We start from the raw sequence: 23255 nt of genomic DNA, 5'->3' as shown, positions 1-23255 counted from the left end.
TCTGAGGTCTTCAGAAGTAAGGAAGTGGATAACCTCCCAGCAGTAGAATACCAAGGAGGTCCTGAGTGATGTAGAAATTGTAGAGGGAGAAGAACTGCTCAGATTAAATAGGCTGAAATCAAACAAACAAATTACCAGGACCAGATCATATTTCTTAAGGAGGCTAGCAAATATGTAAACCCTTGATATATATTTTTAGAAAGTCACTGCATACTGGGGAGAATCTGAAGGACTGGAAAATGTCAAATATTATCCAATCTCTCTATTATTAAAAGAAAAAAATCTTGGAAGGCTTGGAAGGAGATGAGACGTGCTTTTCTCAGAGACACTTTAACGTCCCATGAGACAAGGCAGCGAGACAACAGGACAGCAGCTGCATAGGCTTTTAAATATTTGACGGGCCGCACGACATGCAGATCACCCAGCAAGCCAGCAGCAGATCTGACCGCATCTCCTTAGCGTGCATTCAGCCCCCCTGTTCACAACACGAGCGGCAGATACACGAAGTGGCTGGCACGTAGCGCACCTCGGGTTGGAATTGGGGTGGGCGAGCAGGGGGCAAAGCCCCCTAGTTATATAAAGAGAGTGACCGGGAAGATCCAAGCAAATATAAACCAATACGCTTGACATGCATCACAGGAAAACTGATGGAAGGAATTATTAAGGATAAGACTGAGTAGCATATGGCAAGTACTGAAGTTTTTCTGATAGTTGGCATTGGGTTCAGAGGGAGGAGGTAGGTCATTTTTTACCAACATGCTGGAATTTAATGAGGAACCAATAAAAGGATATCATCAGAGTGGAGCATATGATATTATTTATATTGACTTTCAGAAAGCATTGATAAGGTGCCACATCAGAGGTTGGGCATCAAACTAAAAGAAGTGGGAGTTCAGAGTGATGTTTGTAGATGGGTGCAGAATTGGCTCAGACACAGGAAGCAGAGGGTTATGGTGTGAGGAACCTTATCAGAATTGGCTGATGTTAAGAGTGGTGTTCCACAGGGGTCAGTGCTAGGGCCACTTCTATTTTTAATATATATAAATGATTCAGATAGAAACACAATTAAAAAGCTGGTTAAGTTTGCAGATGATACCAAGACAGGTGTATTGGCAGATAATTTGGAATCCATTGAATTATTACAGAAAAACTTGGACAGCATACAGGCTTGGGCAGATTTGTGGTAGATGAAATTTAACATCAGTAAATGCAAAGTATTACACATAGAAAGTACAAATGTTAGGTTTGAATACACAATGGGAGATCTGAAAATCGAAAGTAAATCTTATGAGAAGGATTTAAGACTGACTTCCGGACAGTCTTCAGAAGCCATTAAGATGGCTAACAGAATGTTAGGTTATATATCACCATGTGTGGAGTACAAGTCCAAGGAGGTACTGCTCAAGCTTTATAATGCACATGTGAGGCCTCACCTGGAATACTGTGTGCAGTTTTGGTCTCCAGGCTACAAAATGGACATAACAGCGCTAGAAAAAGTCCAGAGAAGAGCAACTAGGCTCATTCCAGGGCTAAATGGGATGGATTATGAATAAAGATTAAAAGAACCGAGTCTTTTCAGTTTAAGCAAAAGAAGATTAAAAGGAGACATGAGTGAGGTGTTTAAAATTATGAAAGGAATTATTAGTACAGTGGATCAAGAGTGTTATTCTGAAATTAGTTAATCAAGAACACAGAGACACGGTTGGAAACTTAAGGGTAAGTGTCACACAAACATTAGGAAGTTTTTCTTTACACAGAGAACCACAGACACTTGAAATAAGCTACCAAGTAGCGTGGTTGACAGTAAGACTTTAGGAACTTTCAAAAGCTTTGTTGGGCTATTCTCATCTACATTGTTCTAATGTTCTTTGTCCAGGTGAGGATAAAGCCTTTTGAAGCGGACAGATAATAGATAAAATCCAAATTTTAAAACTGTACAGCACCAACATTTTGTCATTTTCAGCACCAGAAGTAAATGACAACTTTCCACTCAATCCTTGTCATTAGTGTATTAATGATACCATGTGATGAAAAATGTATCTTATTTCCCACTTCCAGGATTATACCTAACCAGCACAATATATAAAAAAAAATTACTATTCTCCTGTGGTCACGTTTTTTCTTCGCCCTTGCCTTGGATCTTAGCGGAGTCATATTTTGACTGCTGCCAGATAAACCTTGTTCTCTTGGGTTATTGCTACACTTAAATCCTTTTCCTAACGTACACTCACCTAAAGGATTATTAGGAACACCATACTAATACGGTGTTTGACCCCCTTTCGCCTTCAGAACTGTCTTAATTCTACGTGGCATTGATTCAACAAGGTGCTGAAAGCATTCTTTAGAAATGTTGGCCCATATTGATAGGATAGCATCTTGCAGTTGGAGATTTGTGGGATGCACATCCAGGGCACGAAGCTCCCGTTCCACCACATCCCAAAGATGCTCTATTGGGTTGAGATCTGGTGACTGTGGGGGCCATTTTAGTACAGTGAACTCATTGTCATGTTCAAGAAACCAATTTGAAATGATTCGAGCTTTGTGACATGGTGCATTATCCTGCTGGAAGTAGCCATCAGAGGATGGGTACATGGTGGTCATGAAGGGATGGACATGGTCAGAAACAATGCTCAGGTAGCCCATGGCATTTAAACGATGCCCAATTGGCACTAAGGGGCCTAAAGTGTGCCAAGAAAACATCCCCCACACCATTACACCACCACCACCAGCCTGCACAGTGGTAACAAGGCATGATGGATCCATGTTCTCATTCTGTTTACGCCAAATTCTGACTCTACCATTTGAATGTCTCAACAGAAATCGAGACTCATCAGACCAGGCAACATTTTTCCAGTCTTCATCTGTCCAATTTTGGTGAGCTCGTGCAAATTGTAGCCTCTTTTTCCTATTTGTAGTGGAGATGAGTGGTACCCGGTGGGGACTTCTGCTGTCGTAGCCCATCCGCCTCAAGGTTGTGCGTGTTGTGGCTTCACAAATGCTTTGCTGCATACCTCGGTTGTAACGAGTGGTTATTTCAGTCAAAGTTGCTCTTCTATCAGCTTGAATCAGTCGGCCCATTCTCCTCTGACCTCTAGCATCAACAAGGCATTTTCAGCCCACAGTACTGCCGCATACTGGATGTTTTTCCCTTTTCACACCATTCTTTGTAAACCCTAGAAATGGTTGTGCGTGAAAATCCCAGTAACTGAGCAGATTGTGAAATACTCAGACCGGCCCGTCTGGCACCAACAACCATGCCACGCTCAAAATTGCTTAAATCACCTTTCTTTCCCATTCTGACATTCAGTTTGGAGTTCAGGAGATTGTCTTGACCAGGACCACACCCCTAAATGCATTGAAGCAACTTCCATGTGATTGGTTGATTAGATAATTGCATTAATGAGAAATTGAACAGGTGTTCCTAATAATCCTTTAGGTGAGTGTATAGTGAAACATAGTTTCCACTGTTAGCTGAATGCATATTCACTACACCGATTAGCCACAACACTAAGAACCACTTGCCTAATATTGTATAGATCCCCCTTGTGTGGAGGCATGGACTCCACAAGATTTCCAAAGTTGCGCTGTGGCGTTATGCGAGTTGAGAAGTGGGGTCTCCATGGATCGTTCTGGTTTTTCCAGCACTTCCACAGATGAACGATGCAGTTGAGATTTGTGTCATGCTCCTCAGATCATTCCTGAACAATTTTTGCAGTGTGACAGAGTGCATTATTCTGCTGGAAGAGGCCACTGGCATTAGAGAATATTGCTGCCATGAAGCGGTTTACGTTTTTTGCACAAATCTTTAGGTAAGTGGTACGTGTCAAAGTAATATCTACAGGAAAGCCAGAAACCAAAGCTTTCCAGAAGTATATTGCCCAGAGCATCACACTGCCTCCGTGCCTCTACGTCTTTTCATAGTGCACCCTGCTGCCTATTTTTCCCCAGCTAAATAATGTACATGCACCCAGCTATCCTCCTGATCTGAAAGAAAATGTGATTCATCAGACCAGGCCACCTTCTCCCATTGCTCCATAGTCCAGTTCTAATGCTCATGTGCTCATTGAAGGCTCTTTCGTCAGTGGGCAGGTGTAAACACGGATATTCTGACTTGAAAACTTTCTTCACTTCACTGTTTGATTTGCAATGGCTGAATATACATCAGAAATGAGAGTTGGAGGGTGTCAGTGCTTGGGGACTAGGAGCAATCACAGATCTGAACCTTAGCTTACAGTTAACTGTTTATTCTTTTAATATACTCCTACATTTATGTAACACGCTTTATATTATATACATACACACACATATATACACAAGCATGCATCCATGTACACATATGGTAATTAGAAGTTTTAGAACAGCTGTATTTTTTCATATTTTATTGAAATTTAAGCAGTTCATGTCCAGTGGATAACCTAAAAATGATACAAAGGTACTTTATTTCTTATTTTGGAATTTTAGCAATGGGTTTCTTACTGCCACATGATCTTTCAAACTTGCAGCTTTAAGTCTTCATTTCACAGTTCAATGACATTTGCTTACTTCGACCAGTGTCCTGTGGGGTTGCCTACCGTGCAAAATGTTGACTTTTAGAATCTTGTCTTCCGATTCTGTTGTGGCTTTGGATCTCCCAGACCTCTTCTCTTCCAGTTTCCAAGTTTGCTTTTATGGTATAGTAGTAACTACTACTACTATTCCACACTGGCACTTTATCACTTTTAAAAGAGTTGGAAAGAAAGCTAATGGTCCATCTTACTTTGTCAATTGCCTTTTTCTTGCCATTACGATATGCAGTGCACTACTCTTCAAATAATGCTTTAGTGGTTATAACAACAGAGTTTGTTCCAACACTGCTTTATATAGACAAAGTGTGAAATGATTGACACAAAGACACCTGTAGGAATTCTTTGCATCAACTTTAAGGGCTTAATTAACTCCCAATGCTGCAGAGAACCTGAAAGCTGTTAATGCAATTCCACGAAAAGGGTTATTTTGTATAATTCTGAAAATTACATTACTTTCCAGTATTTAGTAAACTGAACTTTTTTTTTTTTTTTTAAACTTCTGCCGGATTACTGCTTACCTTTGTACAATATTAGGTTATTCTCTGGACCTGTTTACATTTCAATAAAAACTGGAAAAATGAGGATGATCTAAAACTTTTGACTGGTGTTAAGTATGTACAGTCTAAATATATGCACACATATTACTAACACTGTGCATATTTATATATGCATGCATGCATGCAAACTTGCTCTTACACAATTTTCAATACAGTCAATTCTTGTTAATCGGACCACATTGGGACGCGATCATTTTGGCCCTAATAACCGGCTGGTCCGATTATACGAACATGCCCTATACATGTGCAACCAAGATGGGACGTGCTATAAGTAACATATTAAAACGTCATTATGACTTTTATTGTGCTGCACACGCGTATGGTGAACATACAAACATGAACTACGTACATGTAAGGTTGCTTACAGCTTTGTTTATTGAAAACGAAATCTACAAATTCGTCGAAACTATCTACACGACACTCCGCATGCGAAGCACAATAAAAAAGGTTACATTACCAAATTCCAGTCAACGTTTGAAGAACTTGTCTCGTGTGATCTGACGCATTCTGTTTACGCACTGCACTTGTTTACGCTCGACTTCATGTCACCGGCTACTGGGCAGTCCGTTTTAGGAAAGAAACGGAAGGCATGTTCACCCCCACTGTCTTGCACTTTGTACAAATTTTCCGAATTCCTGACTTTTGATAAAAGCATAAATTCTCCTGGGGAGCCCAGGAATCCTCCTGATGTCGCTGACCCGCTTTACATCCGCTTTCCTCGGGCGACTTGTGGCTTCTTTTTCTTATTCTCTGTCACGTTCTTTGGTCCAATTAAGCGGAATTTTGGTCCAAATAAGCAAATAATATTAGCTTTATGTAATGTGATCTGTTTCAGTTCTTTAGGATTCGGTCCGAATAAGCGGCTGGTCCGATTAACCGGTGGTCCAATTAACCGGAATCGACTGTACTATAAGTACAGTAAAGGTAGGGGAGAGTGAAGTCTTAAATTCAGTGGAGCACCACATAGCAAGACAGTGAAAATCACACCTCTCTCATCAAGTGGTGGTGAACATAGTGTAGCAGAAATGAGTCTTTTGTGTTACCAAGTGCTGTAAAATACTTTTTGAAATGTTCATGTTTGGTAGATGTCAATGTGCATCATTCGTAACAGAGTTTGAGCAGGGAAACATAGGGGCCTTTGTGAAGTAAGATGATCTGTCTGTCAGCCTGAGGAATGAACTTGACAAGAGGCATCCGTGGTGCATCAGTGTTAGTGTTGATAGGAAAAGGAGGTACCCTACAGCTTGACACCTGCTTCTTGACAGTCCAAAATGTATGGCATCGTATCAAGATAAGCATAGCAGAAGAGAGGCTGTGGCAGCCTGAACTCCATTGTGGTATGCATCATAGTCACTGCTGTTCCAGGATCATACTATATGCAAATGTCTTCTTGATGTGAGGCTGAAACAATTTGTTCATCATGACCACCACAAGTCACTTCAATGATACCACAACAGGGCTGATTGGAAGAAGGAACAGCGTTCTAGTCAAACTGGTGGATTGGAAGATAAAATAGTGCTCTATTGCCTAGAGGGGGCTGGGCTGTCTCATGGCCTAGAACCCCTGCAGATTTTATTTTTTCTCCAGCCATCTGGAGTTTTTTTGTTTTTTCTGTCCTCCCTGGCCATCGGACCTTACTTTTATTCTATGTCAATTAGTGTTCGCTGATTTTAGTTCTTACTTTGTCTTTTTTCTCTTTCTTCATCATGTAAAGCACTTTGAGCTCCATTATTTGTATGAAAATGTGCTATAGAAAATGTTGTTGTTTAGTGATAAAACAATCTACCTGTGAATGACTTATGGTTGTGCATAATTGAAGGTTAAAAGTGCAGGTGACACTCCATTGAAGAATATTTGCCACTTGAATGGCAGAGAGGTTACATTCAATATCAATGGGGGTATGCCGCAATTGGTGATACACTGTACCAAATAAAGCATGTTCATCACTGTGTGAGAGTGATCATTTCAACAAACGCTGCTTCACCTACCCTAATGTTAGTTCAGTGATGTAATGCCCACAGGGTGTTCTTTATGCACTTTCCACTAATTTAAAAATGAAGTATTTTATTAAATAAGATTGTAAATGAAGAGGCACATGGTATACTGAGAATATTGGATTAGAAACAGCATATTAATATCCAGTATATTAAGATTTATGCTTTGTTTTCATAAACACCACTTCCCTTTAAGTTTAAACCACTGAAAATAACTACCAGCCACTTGACAAAACAATTAGCACGACAGCATGTTTCACTTATTTTACTGAATTGCTTAATTACTGTGAGGCATTGTCTGTTAGCAGTGCACACACAAGTCTTGTGGGCTGTCAGCTATGATGAGACAATGCTTAAGATAAACAGTGCATGTGATGGCAACATACCTGTGATGTACTCTAAATTCCTTAAAAGAATACTCCACCCAAAAATTATTTTTTTAAATGTTATTTACTTCATGTTGGTGGCCAAGAAAAAAAAATCTCATTTTTATGGTGAAGTTACATATTTAATATTCAAACTCAATATGCAAAATGTGTGCAGTTTTTGCCAAGATATCAACATTAATTCCTGAAAACTGTTTTGAATGTAAGCAGGAAAGATCTACCACTCCCTCTCATTCATTAATCAAGAATGTTGCTTTCAAGACACATTTTGCACTTTTTGAGTGGATATCAGACATGTGGATTATGCAACACAAGTTACTTTTTTTTTTTTCTTTTTCCCCATGCAAACATGAACTTAAACATTTTAGTCAGTCACTATTAAAAACTATAAAGAGTAAGTAATATTTAAAAAGACTATCACTTGGGGTATGCCAAAACAAATACTGGTAAACTTCAACTGCACCATTACTGATAGTGTACTGACAAGAGGGATCACAGTGAGGTATGGAAACGTCACAGGAATAGAGACCACTACCTAAGAAGTTGAAGCAGGCACAGCATCTCAGTGGCTATACTCTTCCCACAATACAGTTCATATACACCAAACACTGCAGAAATACGACTAAGGCAACTGTTCGCAACCTTACTCACCTGGGCACGGGGATCTGCACTGGCAATCGGAAGGTTGCCAGTTCAAATCCTATAAATGCCAATAGGGACTCTGCTCTGTTGGGTCCTTGAGCAAGGCCCTTAACCTGCAATTGCTGAGCACTAAAAGCACTATATAAATGCAAAGAATTATTATTATTATTGTTGTTTTCTAAACTAAGGTATCAAAGCTAGCATCTCTTGTCAAGAAGTGTTTTTACCCCTCTGTAGTGCACTGTCTTGCACTTGTTGCGTCGTGCTGTAAATCGGTCACCTGTACTATGTTTTATGTGCCTGACTGGACAGAGTAAGACTTCCTTTGCAGATATCCTCCTGCTAATCTCTCTTATGAAACTGTAAATTACTTTTTTGTGAAATATTTTAAAATATCTATCTACATATCTCTATTTCTATCTATATATCTATATATACACATACATACATACATACACACACGACAGATGACAGCCCCCCTGGATTGCAGCGGCACCTCGGATTCTCACAGGGCTCCATGGGAGTTGCAGTTTGGCACAGCCCTGTTGGGTTTTGTCGGGGCCGGGTTTGGGTTTTCAGCACACCTGACAGTACCTCCAGATAACGCTGATGAGCTACCTGACATGCTCCATGATGCAGCATCACGGAAGCCGCCTCAATCCACTCTGGGAGCCAGAGTTGGGAGGGAGAGAGATAATGCTTGCCTGAGGAGGAGTGGAGGTGGTACAAGGAAGAGAAAGATGGAAAGAACTGTATTTATTGGTACATTTGTGCTGTGTACTATTATTGTACTGTGCTACTGTTGGGAGCGAAGGATAAATGCTTTCCCACTGGGAAATAAACAGTGTGTGTTGCAGAGACTTATTCTTTGCATCTGTGTTGGGGTTCCATTCATGTATGTAAAGAAAAAAAAAAAAAGCTGCCTATATAACTCCACTTCAGTTATACCATTTTCACTTCTTTCTTAAATTTGTCATTATTTTAAGTTAGAATAGTAATGATCGTCTAAGCTTTCATCTTTTTTCATCAAGTTATATACACACTCCACAGTCTTCTACTGTATAAGAGTCTCACACTCTAAATGTAACACAGGTTGTGAAATTGTAAGCAAGGCTTCATTATTTTTGTTCATGATTGAGTGAAATATTTTTTTCTTACTGGTGTCAAACCATTTACTAAACTTGCTTAGTAAAGTAGTAAAAACAACATTGTTTTCCCCAGCTACATATTAAGTACCCATTGACTTACTCAAATCTACATTTAAATCAAACAGATTTACTTACCACTTCTGTTGATGTTTCTGCATGTTCTGAAGTAACATGTTCTTGTAATGATGTCTCCGTATAACCCATTTTCCCACAATAAGGACACGTAAATGACTGTGGCTGTTCTACTGAAAAAGCTTCCCCACCATAATACAAATCTAGAAAAAAGATATAGAAAAAGAATAAAACACACAAATGGTGACAACAGCTACAAAGACGTATGGATATGCTTCTCTCAAAGTATATATATTTTGCATAATGGCCTAAAATGAATGAACCCATAAGTCTTTAAAGGGTCTCTTTGATGTTGCACAAACAAAAAGAAAAAATTAAGTTGCTTATTTGAATTAAGTATTTTTCTGCAAGGCATCCAAGAATAGATACATATTTAGTAAAATGCAAACAAATATAAAACAGCCTACAGGTTAGAAAAACCTGCTGAATATTTAAAACAAAAAAATTCAACCTTCATAGAAATGCTAAAAATGTTTTTCTAAACTTAGTCACGCAAATCAAACAAATGCACAAAGCTGTATCAGGATGACTGCATTTTGAAAGTACAGGTCGTCTTACTTCAGTAAAGACGAGGCCAAAGAAAGGAAGGTCTAGTACATGATTTCAGTAACAGATATGATGTAATTTGTTTTATGAAAAGCACATTAACTTTTGAATTCAAAATGACAAACACACACACACACACAGTGGGAATCACTGCCTGCTTTCCATCATTTAGAAGCAGGATAGTATTACTCAAAGATGCCAAGTCATCAACCATTAGGCTGTACAACACAAGATTCTCCAGCTGCTCTGGTCACAAACACACTCTTTATATAGGCTGCTCAGAGCTTGGTAGTGGGAAACTTTACAGAGGGACGTTTTCAGGGTTGGAATCATCCGTCACAGACAGATCCGGCTCTGTGATCTGCTAATATGCCCAACCCCCACAAATCTGCAAAAACCACCTTCACAACATTCTATTCAACTTTGAAGTTTTTATTTGAAAATAGCTGTTTGCGGTTAAATAAGGACAACTGCAACATTCAAAATTATTTTTTTCTGCCCGTTACTTATGTGAATATTTTATATTTTACATTTTTTTATTTATTGTGCACTAAATAACTTCATTACAAAAGTGTGCATAGTGACAGGTACAATATGCATTTGAATCTGCTAGCCAAAGGCAGAATTTGTGCCTGACTTAATACCTCTCAGTATGCATGTCAAGCTGTTGACTGGAGCTTTTGTTTTACTCACCTATGTCAAATGGAAATAGTTCAACAATTAAGAAAAATATATTGTTGGTTTCTATTTATGTTAATCAGTTTATACTATGATTTCTGTGTGTGTTAATATATCTGCATCTTTGTGTACTAATTTTGTATTAAGTAATTTGTAATATCTATACTTGCATTAATGTTACCTGCAAACTTGACACAGTGCCCTATGCCTGCACTCAGTAAAGAGTGCTATACAAAAACAAGCTGAACACAAAGGCAAACGTAAATGTCTTTTGTTGAAAGCAGGGAATATAAAAACCTGACTTAAAAAATAAAACTAAGGTACAACATTACAAACAAAGAACTTTGGCAGAAGTTATTCACCACATGTACCATATGAGGTGAAGGTAAAAACATAAAGCCAGCACCATACAGTATGTAAAAGTTAACTTGTAAGTTTCACACACATACACTTAACTTCAGAGAAGTACAAAGGATCACAGCATTGTTTCATGAATGCACCATTGCATCCAAAGGCTTGATTCAAACTCATAGAATCAAAGAAGCAAAAACTTATCAAATTGAAACACTTTCATAATATGTTCAGATGCCAACGAGAGCAGCAAGCTGCACTCACTGCAGCTGTCACAAGACAAGGATGCAACAAAGAGTGATGGAGGCATCTATACACAAATCAATGGTGCAGATTCAGAAATAGTGGTAGATTACTGGCAGGAGGAATTATACAGCAGTAGACCGTGTATTGTTTGCTTTTGTGGTCAAATCTTTCCCAGCTACATCTGCACCTTGTTAGAGAGTGTTTTCAACTTATGATAGCCACAGTGGAGTCTCCAGTTTAATGTATTGTGTTCATGTTCTCATTTTTCTTAGGATGAAATATATCATAAGTTGTGACCCTGACTCCAGTCAGGATCCAGAGCTAAACATGTCCATAGGGCATTCAAGCAGCATAAAAAGACTTCAATTGTCAGAGCAATGTTTGAAGCTAACTCGGGAAACAAAAAGACCAGTTTAAATTTCAATGGATTCATGGTGCAGTAACTTATTGTCGTCACATGAACTAGGTACAATGACATTCTTACTTGCATGTACTAATCAATATGCAACACCTATTATATACAAAAAAAAAAACCCTGTGTGTAAATATCTTATATTAGTATTTTAGCAGTCAGTAGAATACCTTGAAGATGGGCAGGACTGGATGTATGACTGAAAGTGACCTGTCACACAGGTACACAGAGCTCAGCATTCCATCAACTCGGATATTATTCGTGACACACTTTACAAGCCCAGAAAGGTTCAAAAATGCAAAAAGAAACACACAAAACACAGAATATAAAAAAGTCATTGTAATACATAAGTGGACCTCAGTGGACTGCAGGAAGTGATTGTACATGGCAGTGGAAGACTACTGGGGGAAAGAATAGCTGGGTCTAGTTGGTAGTTAAAGTCTACTATTTTATGAAGGGTTTCTTTCTCATGGTCATAACAGCAGGAAGTTGCTACTTGGACTATAATTGATAGATGCATAGATAGAAAGAACTTTATTTGTCCCCACGGGGAAATTTTGCTTTTTACAGAAGCTCTTAATATAAACAAATACATAAATAGACAAATAAATATATATGCACACACACTAGAGTCTTAACACAAACCAGCATAACTAAAAATGAAGAAAAATTAATAAGAAAGAAAACTTATTTTGCAGTCCTGGTCCCAGCGAGGCATTATGCAGGTGCATTGCTGTTGCTATAAAGGAGCCCCAGTTGCGTTTCTTGACAAACTTCTACTGAATAATTTGTTGGAAAGTCCTCCGCACTAGTGTGTCACAGAGAGGATGTGCAGCCTTGTTCATAATGACACTAAGATTTCTTTTAATTCTGTCCTTTGCTACTGTCTCCAGAGGGTCCAAAGTGTATCCTATAACTGAGCTTGCCCTTTTAAATTAGCTTGTTGATTTGGTGGGCCTCTCTTGAAGTGATTTACCAGCCTAGCACATCACAGCAGTGAAAACTGCACTGGCCATGACAGAGTTGTAGAAGATGTGAAAGATGTCACTTTCACATTAAACTAATGCAGTCTTCTAATGAAAAAGTTTGCTCTGCCTTTCTTATGTAACTCCTCTGTGTTCTGAGACCAGTCCAACCTTTCATTGATGTGGACCACCAAGCACTATTGGGAGCGCACCTCATCTATATCAACCCCCTGGACAGTCAGTGACCATAGAGACTCTTTGGTGTGGCGAAAGTCAATAACCAGTTCCTTGGTTTTGCTGATGTTAACTTTCAAACAATCCTTTGAGCACCAGAAAACAAAGTTCACCTCCTGACTCCTCTCCTATCTCATCCCACTTATCAACACACCCCATTAGTGCAGAATCATCTGAGAAATTCTGCTGATTCAGTCATGGTGATGGTAATTTCAAATTTTAGAAATACTTTTCTATATCAGGAACTGAAGCATATGCCATCTTTGAATCAACAATGAATTATCTTTATACACTGAAGCAAATTACTCCTGTACATCAAAATGGTTTATGACAAAAACTGAAGGAGTTTTAGAATGACACCTGAAATACTGTGGTAACCCCCCCAGCTCACCACACATGAAATTGTTGAAAGGGTTAAAATAAAAAAAGCTTGTTAGGAAAGTTAGCTTTCTTCTGAAGTGTCCAGTCTTTATCGGATTGGTAGGTGTGGGAAAAAAATATATATTTTCCGATTAATCATTACTTTTTGATTAAACAAGATTTAACTCACAAACAGGTTATTGAATAATATCTAAATAGCAATATTAGATTATTTTATTATAATGTTACTCATAAGATGATACAGATGTTTTATAAAGTAGATGCCATTTCATTGTATTAAAATAAGCAGTGCTCCATAATGTGTGTGGACTCTGAGGTGGATATATATATATATATATATATATATATATATATATATATATATATGTGTGTGTTAGTTAAATTATGGTGAATTCTGAATGAGCGTGGTGCTGTTAAAATTATTTTTTTGTATAAAGAGCAATGATATTTTGTTACACATCTTCAAAATACTGACCTTAACTGTTCATTACTAATCAAATATTTATTCTTAAATGTAACACACACGTTATGAAGTCACTATGTAGATACCATTCAAATAAAGTGTTATCAAATTTGTCACATTATATTGATGTTCTCCTTGAATGGTTAAGTAATTTCTTACAAAAAAAAAAAGAGCCACCATTTCAAATATATTTGTGCATACTAATTCATTCATGATAAATTCAATATCAAATCGGGACATTGTGAATCGGAATCAAATCGGGACATCAGTGCTGATACCCAGCCCTACTGATCAGTACATTGGTTTTAGTGAAAAATGCTTTTATGAAAGTTTTTCCACACCTAGAACACAAATGGTGTCAAAACTGGCACAAATTTATATTGTCTACTGCAACGGCATTAATAGTGACTTGGTAAATGCTCTTACTCAAGATTTCTTATAACATCTTTACAAATTAGAATGATTTACTCCTTTTTTAACTGGAGCACAGGCAAATCAAGTGACTTTCTCTGAGTAACAAAGGAATTTACTAGCAGTTTTGTGTTTTAAAGTCCAATGTCTTAGCTATTTGAACACAGATGAACAAATGTTTAAATATGAAAAAGAGTATAATATTTGAGAGAAATGCATCTTGAAAATAGTCTAAATTGGCCTTTTCTATTAGTACAAAAATATAGCTATTATAGGTAAAAAAAAAAATGTTTAATAACCAAAATGGATCAAATAGTGGAATGATTACACAATTTTGATCATTTTTGCTATATACTACACATCTGAAAATGCTTAAAAAGGAAATACAGAAAACCTAACTTTAAGAACAAAAGTAATACAAATAGTAAAAACCCTTTTAATTAAATATTAATAAAAATTAATAGCCTATTTTCAACTCCATAAAGCACAATGCAAACTATTTTCTCAAATTCACAAGTATCTTATAAATTTGTTTCAATTTATCACTGCAGGCATTATACATTATCTTGTCCTTAAGACATCCAAGCAAATAAGATCTGTTTGTTTTATAATTAACAGCAGAACACTCACCAAAATCTACCCTTGTTAATATACACTGCATTGGATGTTCTGTTGTATGTCTCGTTGTTGTAGCTCCACTCTCATAACAAGATGCACAAAGGTCATAGTCGTAGCAAATTAAGCACTTGTATCTGCGACCTCTGAAGTTTCCTTTTAAACATGCATCACAGCTGACACCTGTAAAAGTATGAACATAAATCAGATTTAAATAGAAATAAAACAGTATCTAAACTATTATAAAGTTGTGTTGACTGTCTACTATAATAAAGAACAAATCAAACTTTGTTTTAAACATTGGAATTCGTGTTTTATTTGGGGAAAATGAAATATGAAAAATATCCAAACTCCACATCTTTGTCATACTAAGTAGCTCCTAAATTTTCAAAAGGACTTGTAAGGACAACTCAAGCTTAATGTCAAGTATAACTCTTTGGTGAGTCAAGTTGCCATCAAATCAGACTGAATGCAAGAAAAATGGCAACATTTTAAAAGAAAAAGGTATTTCTTCCAATAAAGTAATAAAAAGGTGGTTTAACAAGCTTAGTATGACATTTATTGGATGTGTTTTAAGAACCCCCACCCACACAAATATCTGGTTGTTTTTAAACCTTATCTGCTATCCTTACAAGAACAAAACAGCAGTAAAGCAGATAATTAAGGGAAAAAATTATTTTAAAACATGCAGCAGTAATAAAATTGGACTACAGCAATTTTTGTCACAGAACAACTTAGGGGTGTTTTAATTTCGAGTCGATTTCAGAAATGTATTACAGAATTTTCCTAACATCCGTAGATTTTCAGTTATTTCTGGTTTTTGTATTTAGTATATAAACCCTTATTAAAGGTGTACATGTTTTGTGAAGTTAAATTCAGGATAAAAATGTTTTTATTACGGTTATGACCATTTTATAACTTTCCAAAAGGACATCAAGTCACTGGCAAACAGATTCATCAGGACCTTTATAAAATGGTAAAGCAATACCAAGGCAAGTGGTATTCCAGTACACTTGCTGAGTACTGCTGGACCCTTAAAATGGATATTTTTCTGGCCAAGTACAGAAGAAAATTGCAAACTTATACCTATTAAGTGAGACACTTTCAACATGTGTACATAGTGCAAACAAATGTTTATTGTAAATTTTAATTATATCTCACTTAGAATCCTTGTATGACAGATAGTCTGATTAGATATTTTAATTCAGCACAAAAAATACTGTAAAATGTACTGTGTTATCCAATGTAATCATCATATACTGTACATTATCGATCCAAAACCTCAAAAAGGAACTTCAAAGTTTGTCTCCAAAGGGAATTTAAGAATTGTTATTGCATTAGAAAAGTTTTACTCCGGTATGCAATTCAATCTGTGATAGCCATTTTTGAAATTTATTTGTGAAAAAGCCAATACTCTGCTAGACCATGAAAGGTTTAAATACAATTATAAAGCTTCAAAGGGTACTGTCCATTATTATTTTAACCAAAGACAGAAAAAATACCTGTAGTCAGTGCAAAATATGGATTAAAAATTGGCTTTCAGCTGGACAGCTGTTATAAACTCTATAGCTGCAGTAAAAGCAAGTTTAAACATGGAAATGGAGCAATTGCTGTTTAATCACAGGCGTATTTACTTTAATGCAAACACATGCAAGATATTTAATGAATTATTAAAAACTTTAATAATTAAATAATTTAACAAGAATTAAATAGCTGATTGACCATACTGGTTGCTAAGACTAAAGAAACTCTTGTAACACTTACAATAGCTGGCATTAAACAAAGCAATTTAAGATATTCTGTTTAACAAGAAGCAATAATTACCTAGAGATGTCCTTTTTCCACATACTTTACACAAAAGTCATTTATCTATTTGCTAATTAAAATCATAGGTTATTTTTTAATGCATTTTCAAATGTTACCCTCAAATCAGGGGTCGAAAACTGTTAAAAATTATAGGTCAAGATCTTAGTCAAGTACTCAATGTTTTAGTTTCCATACAGGTGAAGGCAGTCAACTGGCATTATGGTTAAGTTGTGAATATGCTTTAACATCACTAATAAGCTAGCCAACTAGATAAAGACAGCATCAAACAAACAAACAGTTTTTGTGATGATGTACACTGACACTTTTACATTTGAAAGTTCAGTCCAGATCCAAAACAAAAACTTTGTCTTCTTCTGACCAAATACATCTGCTCCAAATTGGAACTTGAAATTTGAGTTTATTTTTCAAAAGAACACTTACACCTTAAAAGCTAACATAAATGACATGGATTCTAAGCACCATTTTAGGCATTTCATGAGTGATGATAAAAACAGTAATAAAAAAAAAAGTAAATCTCTTGGGTAATGCATAAGAGAGACACTGAATTATCAAGGTTGGAACTTGTATCCTACTAAGCACTCATTGATTCACTCCACTTCCCTATTTTTGCATATACAGGTCAGCCCTTGGGATTCATGGGTTAAAGATTTGCTCATCTGTCTATTTGCGGGATTGTCATCAATAATTCAATATAAAATATTTTTACAGGTTTGTGGCCTAATGTGAGCAGGGGACAATAGACAATGCTCTAGCAGCACTGCTTAAATGGACTGTAAAAATACCAGCAATTCTGGGAGTACTGCATCATTCCACAATGGCTGTGAGGGCAGCGGTTTGAAACAAGATGAGGGTGCTAGTTTTAAAAGTGAGCTGTAATAAGCCAGTAGGATCACAATCGGTGGTGTCTATTTCTTGTAATGCTTAAATGCACAATTAGATTACACCGATCAGATTATAGTTTTCTGTGGATTTAAGTTCTTGTTCTGTACCAGCTTGTTCATTTGATTTTATGAATTGGAAAACGTTTGTCTGGGTAGCAGCTTCACTTCATAACTATCACTTACATCACAGCATCACGGTAGGGCAAAACTTTATATAACTTTTAGGAGGCTGTTCAAAGGACACTTCAATTCATAACAATCACTCTTGCATTTTGTCTTGGGAGTCAGCCTCATACACAAGATTTGCTTCAGCAATGTTCATTCTACCTCATGTTCTAGCAACTTACTGCATCTTATTTAGTGCGATAAACCTAAAATATACAGTAATCATGGGCCCAAAATACAGGGTGGGCCTTTTATATGGATACACCTTAATTAAATGGGAATGGTTGGTGATATTAACTTACTGTTTGTGGCACATTAGTATATGTGAGGGGGGGAAACTTTTCAAGATGGGTGGTGACCATGGTGGCCATTTTGAAGCTGGCCATTTTGGATCTAACTTTTGTTTTTTCAATAGGAAGAGGGGGTCATGTGACACATCAAACTTATTGGGAATTTCACAAGAAAAACAATGGTGTGCTTGGTTTTAACGTAACTTTATTCTTTCATGAGTTATTTACAAGTTTCTCTTTGTTTACAGCCATTGACATGTCGCAGAGGTTAACACGTGAGGAGCAGATAGAAATTGTGTTGATGTCTGGTGAACGCAGTAACCGGGTCATTGCAGCAGATTTCAATGCAAGACACCCTACGAGACCACCCATCTACCATACTACAGTAAGCAAACTGCTTGCTAAGTTTCGTGAAACTGGTTCAGCGTTGGATTTGCCAAAATGTGGACGCATGAAAACTGTCACTAATGAAGAAACATCAGTGGCTGTCCTAGCTTCATTCAGCAAGAGCCCACAGCGTAGCACTCGCCGCATGTCACTGGAGAGTGGCATTAGTCGAACATCCCTTCGGTGGATATTAGCTACTCACAAATGGCACCCTTACAAACTCCAGCTACTGCAGCATCTCAACGAGGATGACCCAGATCGGCGCACTGAATTTGCAGAATGGGCAAAACTAAAATTGGAACAGGAACCTCAGTTTACGCAGAAGATTTTGTTCAGTGATGAGGCAAACTTTTATGTGAATGATGGTGAAGTTAACAAACAAAACCACCCCTATTGGTCTGAAACTAACCCACATTGGATAGATCCCTCCAAGACTGTTGGAACAAAAAATTGATGGTATGGTGTGGTATATGGGGTACAAAGATAGTGGGGCCATTCTTCATCAATGGAAACCTCAAGGCCACTGGATATGTGAAATTGCTACATGATGATGTGTTTCCCTCTTTATGCACTGAAGCTGGCACGTTCCCTGAGTTTTTCCAGCAAGATGGTGCACCACCACATTATGGGTGTCAGGTCCGAGCATTCCTAGATGAACAGTTTCCTGGAAAGTGGATTGGTGTCGTGGGCCAGTTGAATGGCCCCAAGGTCTCCGATCTGCCCCCTTAGACTTTTATCTTTGGGGTCATCTGAAGGCAATTGTCTATGCTGTGAAGATACGAGATGTGCAGCACCTGAAACAACGGATACTGGAAGCCTGTGCTAGCATTTCACCTGCGGTGTTGCTATCAGTGTGTGAAGAGTGGGAGAAGAGGGTTGCATTGACAATCCAACACAATGGGCAGCACATTGAACACATTTTATAAGTGGTCAGAAACTTGTAAATAACTCATGAAAGAATAAAGTTACGTTAAAACCAAGCACACCATTGTTTTTCTTGTGAAATTCCCAATACGTCGGATGTGTCACATGACCCTCTTCCTATTGAAAAAACAAAAGTTGGATTCAAAATGGCCACCATGGTCACCACCCATCTTGAAAAGTTTCCCCCCTCACATATACTAATGTGCAACGAACAGGAAGTTAATATCACCAACCATTCCCATTTTATTAAGGTGTATCCATATAAATGGCACACCCTGTACATTCACAGGGGCCATTTGCCCCTAACCCCCTGAAACACAAAGGATAAAAGTAGATCTAGCAAAACAGGTACCACCCATTTAACACTAAATGTCTTACAAAACCTTTTTCAAGCACTCTACTCATTTAGAATATCTAATTACATCTATACTAATAAAAGGCAAAGCCCTCACTGACTCACTTACTGACTCACTACTAATTCTCCAACTTCCCGTGTAGGCAGAAGGCTGAAATTTGGCAGGCTCATTCCTTACAGCTTACTTACAAAAGTTGGGCAGGTTTCATTTCGAAATTCTAAACGTAATGGTCATAACTGGAACCTATTTTTTCGGCCATATACTATAACTAGCAGAATACCCGCGCTTCGCAGTGGAGAAGTGTGTGAAAGAAGGTATGAAAAAGAAAAGGAAAAATTTTAAAAATAACGTAACATGATTGTTAATGTAATTGTTTTGTCATTGATGTGAGTGTTTTTCTCATATCTCTCTCTCTCTCTCTCTCTCTCTCTCTCTCTCTCTCTCTCTCTCTCTCTATATATATCTTCATATCTATATACATACATACATACATACATACACACACACATATATATAATTTGTGTGTGTGTATGTATGTATATATGTATGTGTGTGTATAGCTTTGTGCAAGGGAAAAATAATAAAATATAGTCTATAAACAGTAAAACATTAACGTTTTAAGAAGTACAGGTACATTGAGCACTACTGGAGTGGTTGCGGGTAAACTACATTTTAAAGACTGTGTAACACAACAGGTAAGTAGTACTAACAGCAGCCAAAATGTATATGGATCATCTCTCGGTAGTAGATCCCTTTTGAAAGGCGCTACACGACGGCTGTGGTATAGAAATTACATTTTCTATGCGAACGTTCAAATTTCTGCCTCTGGAAATGTGCCTTACCAGCATTACCAGCAATTAAAGAAAATTAGTTTTGTGTCCTCTGCAGTGTTAAGAGAGAAAGGCTTTGGTTTGGGATAAAAGGAAAAAAGGTGTAAAAAAAAAGGAAAGTTGCTTTTTTTCTTTTATATAGTATAGAGAGATGTGTTTGCTGACAATATGATCGCCTTTTGGGGACAGTCGCGGTGGGTCTTGTGTAGACTGGTGAAACGTCCCTGCCATTAATCGACTGTGATGGCACTGTCAGTCCTCCACTCCTGTGCGTGTCTTCATAATCCGAGCTGACGACCTCATATATATATATATATATATATATATATATATATATATATATATATATATATATAGCAAAATACCCGCTTATCGCAGCGGAAAAGTAGTGTGTTAAAGTAGTAATGAAAAAGAAAAGGAAACATTTTAATAATAACGTAACATGATTGACATTGTCATGAGTGTTGCTGTCATATAAATGCCTGCCTAAATAAGTCACCCTCGCTCTTACTTTTTACCGTTCATTTAATCATGGCTAGTGGCGGAAAAATTATAAAATGGAAGGAGGATTACACGGAGTATGGCTTTACCAAAACAATTATTGATGGTGAATCGATTATTCATAAAGCTTCAATTGGTGATCTGTTTTTCTGTGTTAACCTCATATTTTTTCATACTTCTTCTCAAACCAAGGTGGTGCGAGGGTAAAATGAATCGGGATGCTGATCAATGTAATCGGTGTACCAGGAAATCATGCATTGACAAAAGTTCCCCTTTGCTTGTAATGCAAAGTGTGATTAAATGCATTATTTTTAAACGCGTTATGGAGCACATGCATCGAAGCTTCTCAGCTGTGCTTGTGCTAAGAAAAGGAAAGATTTAAAAAATAACGTAACACGATTGTCAATGTAACCTTTTGTAAGTAGTGCCTGGAGGATTCAGTGTAGAGAAACTCTAGAGACAGCATGTGTATTAACTTGTGCATTTTTCTGGGAGTATTTGGTGGCAGTGTGACGAAGTTGCTTTGAAAGACGGCGTTAGCCGCAGAACTCAGCCCAGACCGAAATGAGGTAAATGGGAGGGGAGATGATGACGTGACTCCCCCACCCGCCTTAACTGTCAATACCCCACAAACACAGTCTCTCGGAAATTGCATAAGCACACCCCTTCACCTGCAATTTTAACTTGGTTACAAAGTGATCAAAACTCTCGTTTTATATCCTGCGTCCTCTCATTAAACTTGTATCCTGCATTACCCGTGGGCATGAGAAAAGCCAGCAGCAGCCTGTCTATGAACTTAATTTAAAGTTTAGGTTTACACCTTGCTTTGTTTCTGAAAGTAGCAGCACTCATGAATATGGTAGTATATGTCACTCGCTCGCTTCTTATTGTTTCGCTGCCTTCTCAATTATATAATGCATGTTTTCTTCACTTTTGCGCTTTTTGGAGGTCTTCCTGGTTTTCTACGCACTGCGTTGACAGTCAGTTCACGTGATTACGTGGGAGGCGTGATGATGTCACACGAAACTCCGCCCCCCCACGGCTTACGAGCTAAGCTCCATTACAGTAAATGGAGAAAAATACCTTCCAGTTATGACCATTACGCGTAGAATTTCGAAATGAAAAACTGCCCAACTTTTGTAAGTAAGCTGTAAGGAATGAGCCTGCCAAATTTCAGCCTTCTACCTACACGGGAAGTTGGAGAATTAGTGATGAGTCAGTGAGTCAGTGAGTGAGTCAGTGAGGGCTTTGCCTTTTATTAGTATAGACAGACTTCTGCTCGATGCCCGTGGGAGGCAGAGTTACGCCTCCCACGTAATCACGCAGTACATAGAAAACCAGGAAGACCTCAAAAAAGCGCTGAAGAAAACATGCATTATATAATTGAGAAGGCAGCGAAACAATAAGAAGCGAGCGAGTGACATATACAACCATATTCATGAGTTCTGCTACTTCGGAAACAAAGCACGATGTTAACCTACACTTTAAATTAAGTTCATAGACAGGCTGCCGCTGGCGTTTGTAATTTAGTGCCTGCCCATATAAGGCCGTCCGTCAGAGGCAATCCAATAGCAAACTGCCACGGGTAAATATTCACGGGTGAAGGACTGTGCTTATGGAGAGGAAGATGAGATGGTCAGGGTAGTGTTTGACACAAACTCAGCAAAACTGCGAGAGAAAGTTTTAAGTGCCAGGACTAAGGTAACATTAAATACAGCCATGGACATAGCACGAGATGGCACCAGCACAGCTGGGAACCTTCGATGCATGTACACCGAGTGGCTCACGTGAACTGACGCAGTGCACAGATAAAAAGCAACAGTTCCAAAGAACGCTGAACAAAAACTGAATTACACAACTGAAAAGGCAGCAAAAAATATGAAGCGTCTGATACATACAAGCATATTCATAAATCCAACTACTGTGGAAACAAAGCACACGTTGGAAAAAGTCAATGTCCCGCTAAAGGAAGACAGTGTAAAAAAAACCCGTGCATGCAGTGTGTCAGGTCTCAGATAAAGAAGAAGACGAGCTGTTTATTGATGCAGTAAGAAACGAATCGATGAATGAAACCTGTCATCTTTACAACGATTGACAAACACGGAATGTAACTTGAACACAACACATCCTCCAAATACGAACCTGATTGAAAGAAAAAATGATAATCAAATCCTTGATGACAGCAACACTCAGTAACACTCACAAAACAAATACTTTATATTGACAGTCATGTTACGTTATTTTAAAAATGTTAAAAGGAGGATGACTTATTGAGGCATGCAGGCTGTAGTGCGCGTCAACTCTATCTGAATTGCGCGATCACATTTGAAAAAATATATCTTTTCAAGTTCTATTTAGTCCATATGTG

The 23255-nt window shown here is 37.8% G+C and overlaps 1 protein-coding gene across 1 annotated transcript in view; it reads right to left on the bottom strand.

Annotated features, from left to right (window-relative positions):
• kcmf1 (potassium channel modulatory factor 1) overlaps nucleotides 1-23255 on the bottom strand; it is an 86456-nt gene that overhangs the window by 16500 nt on the left and 46701 nt on the right. The window contains exons 2-3 of the mRNA XM_039750362.1: nucleotides 14742-14909; nucleotides 9428-9567 (exon numbers count right to left, since the gene is read on the bottom strand). Coding sequence (XP_039606296.1) covers nucleotides 9428-9567; nucleotides 14742-14909 — 308 coding nt within the window. The remainder of the gene's footprint in view (nucleotides 1-9427; nucleotides 9568-14741; nucleotides 14910-23255) is intronic.

The sequence above is a fragment of the Polypterus senegalus genome, chromosome 4 (assembly GCF_016835505.1).
Source record: "Polypterus senegalus isolate Bchr_013 chromosome 4, ASM1683550v1, whole genome shotgun sequence".
Taxonomy (NCBI): Eukaryota; Metazoa; Chordata; class Cladistia; order Polypteriformes; family Polypteridae; genus Polypterus; species Polypterus senegalus.
The sequence above is the reverse complement of the archived record's forward strand: the minus strand, read 5'-3'. Positions and strand labels throughout refer to the sequence as shown.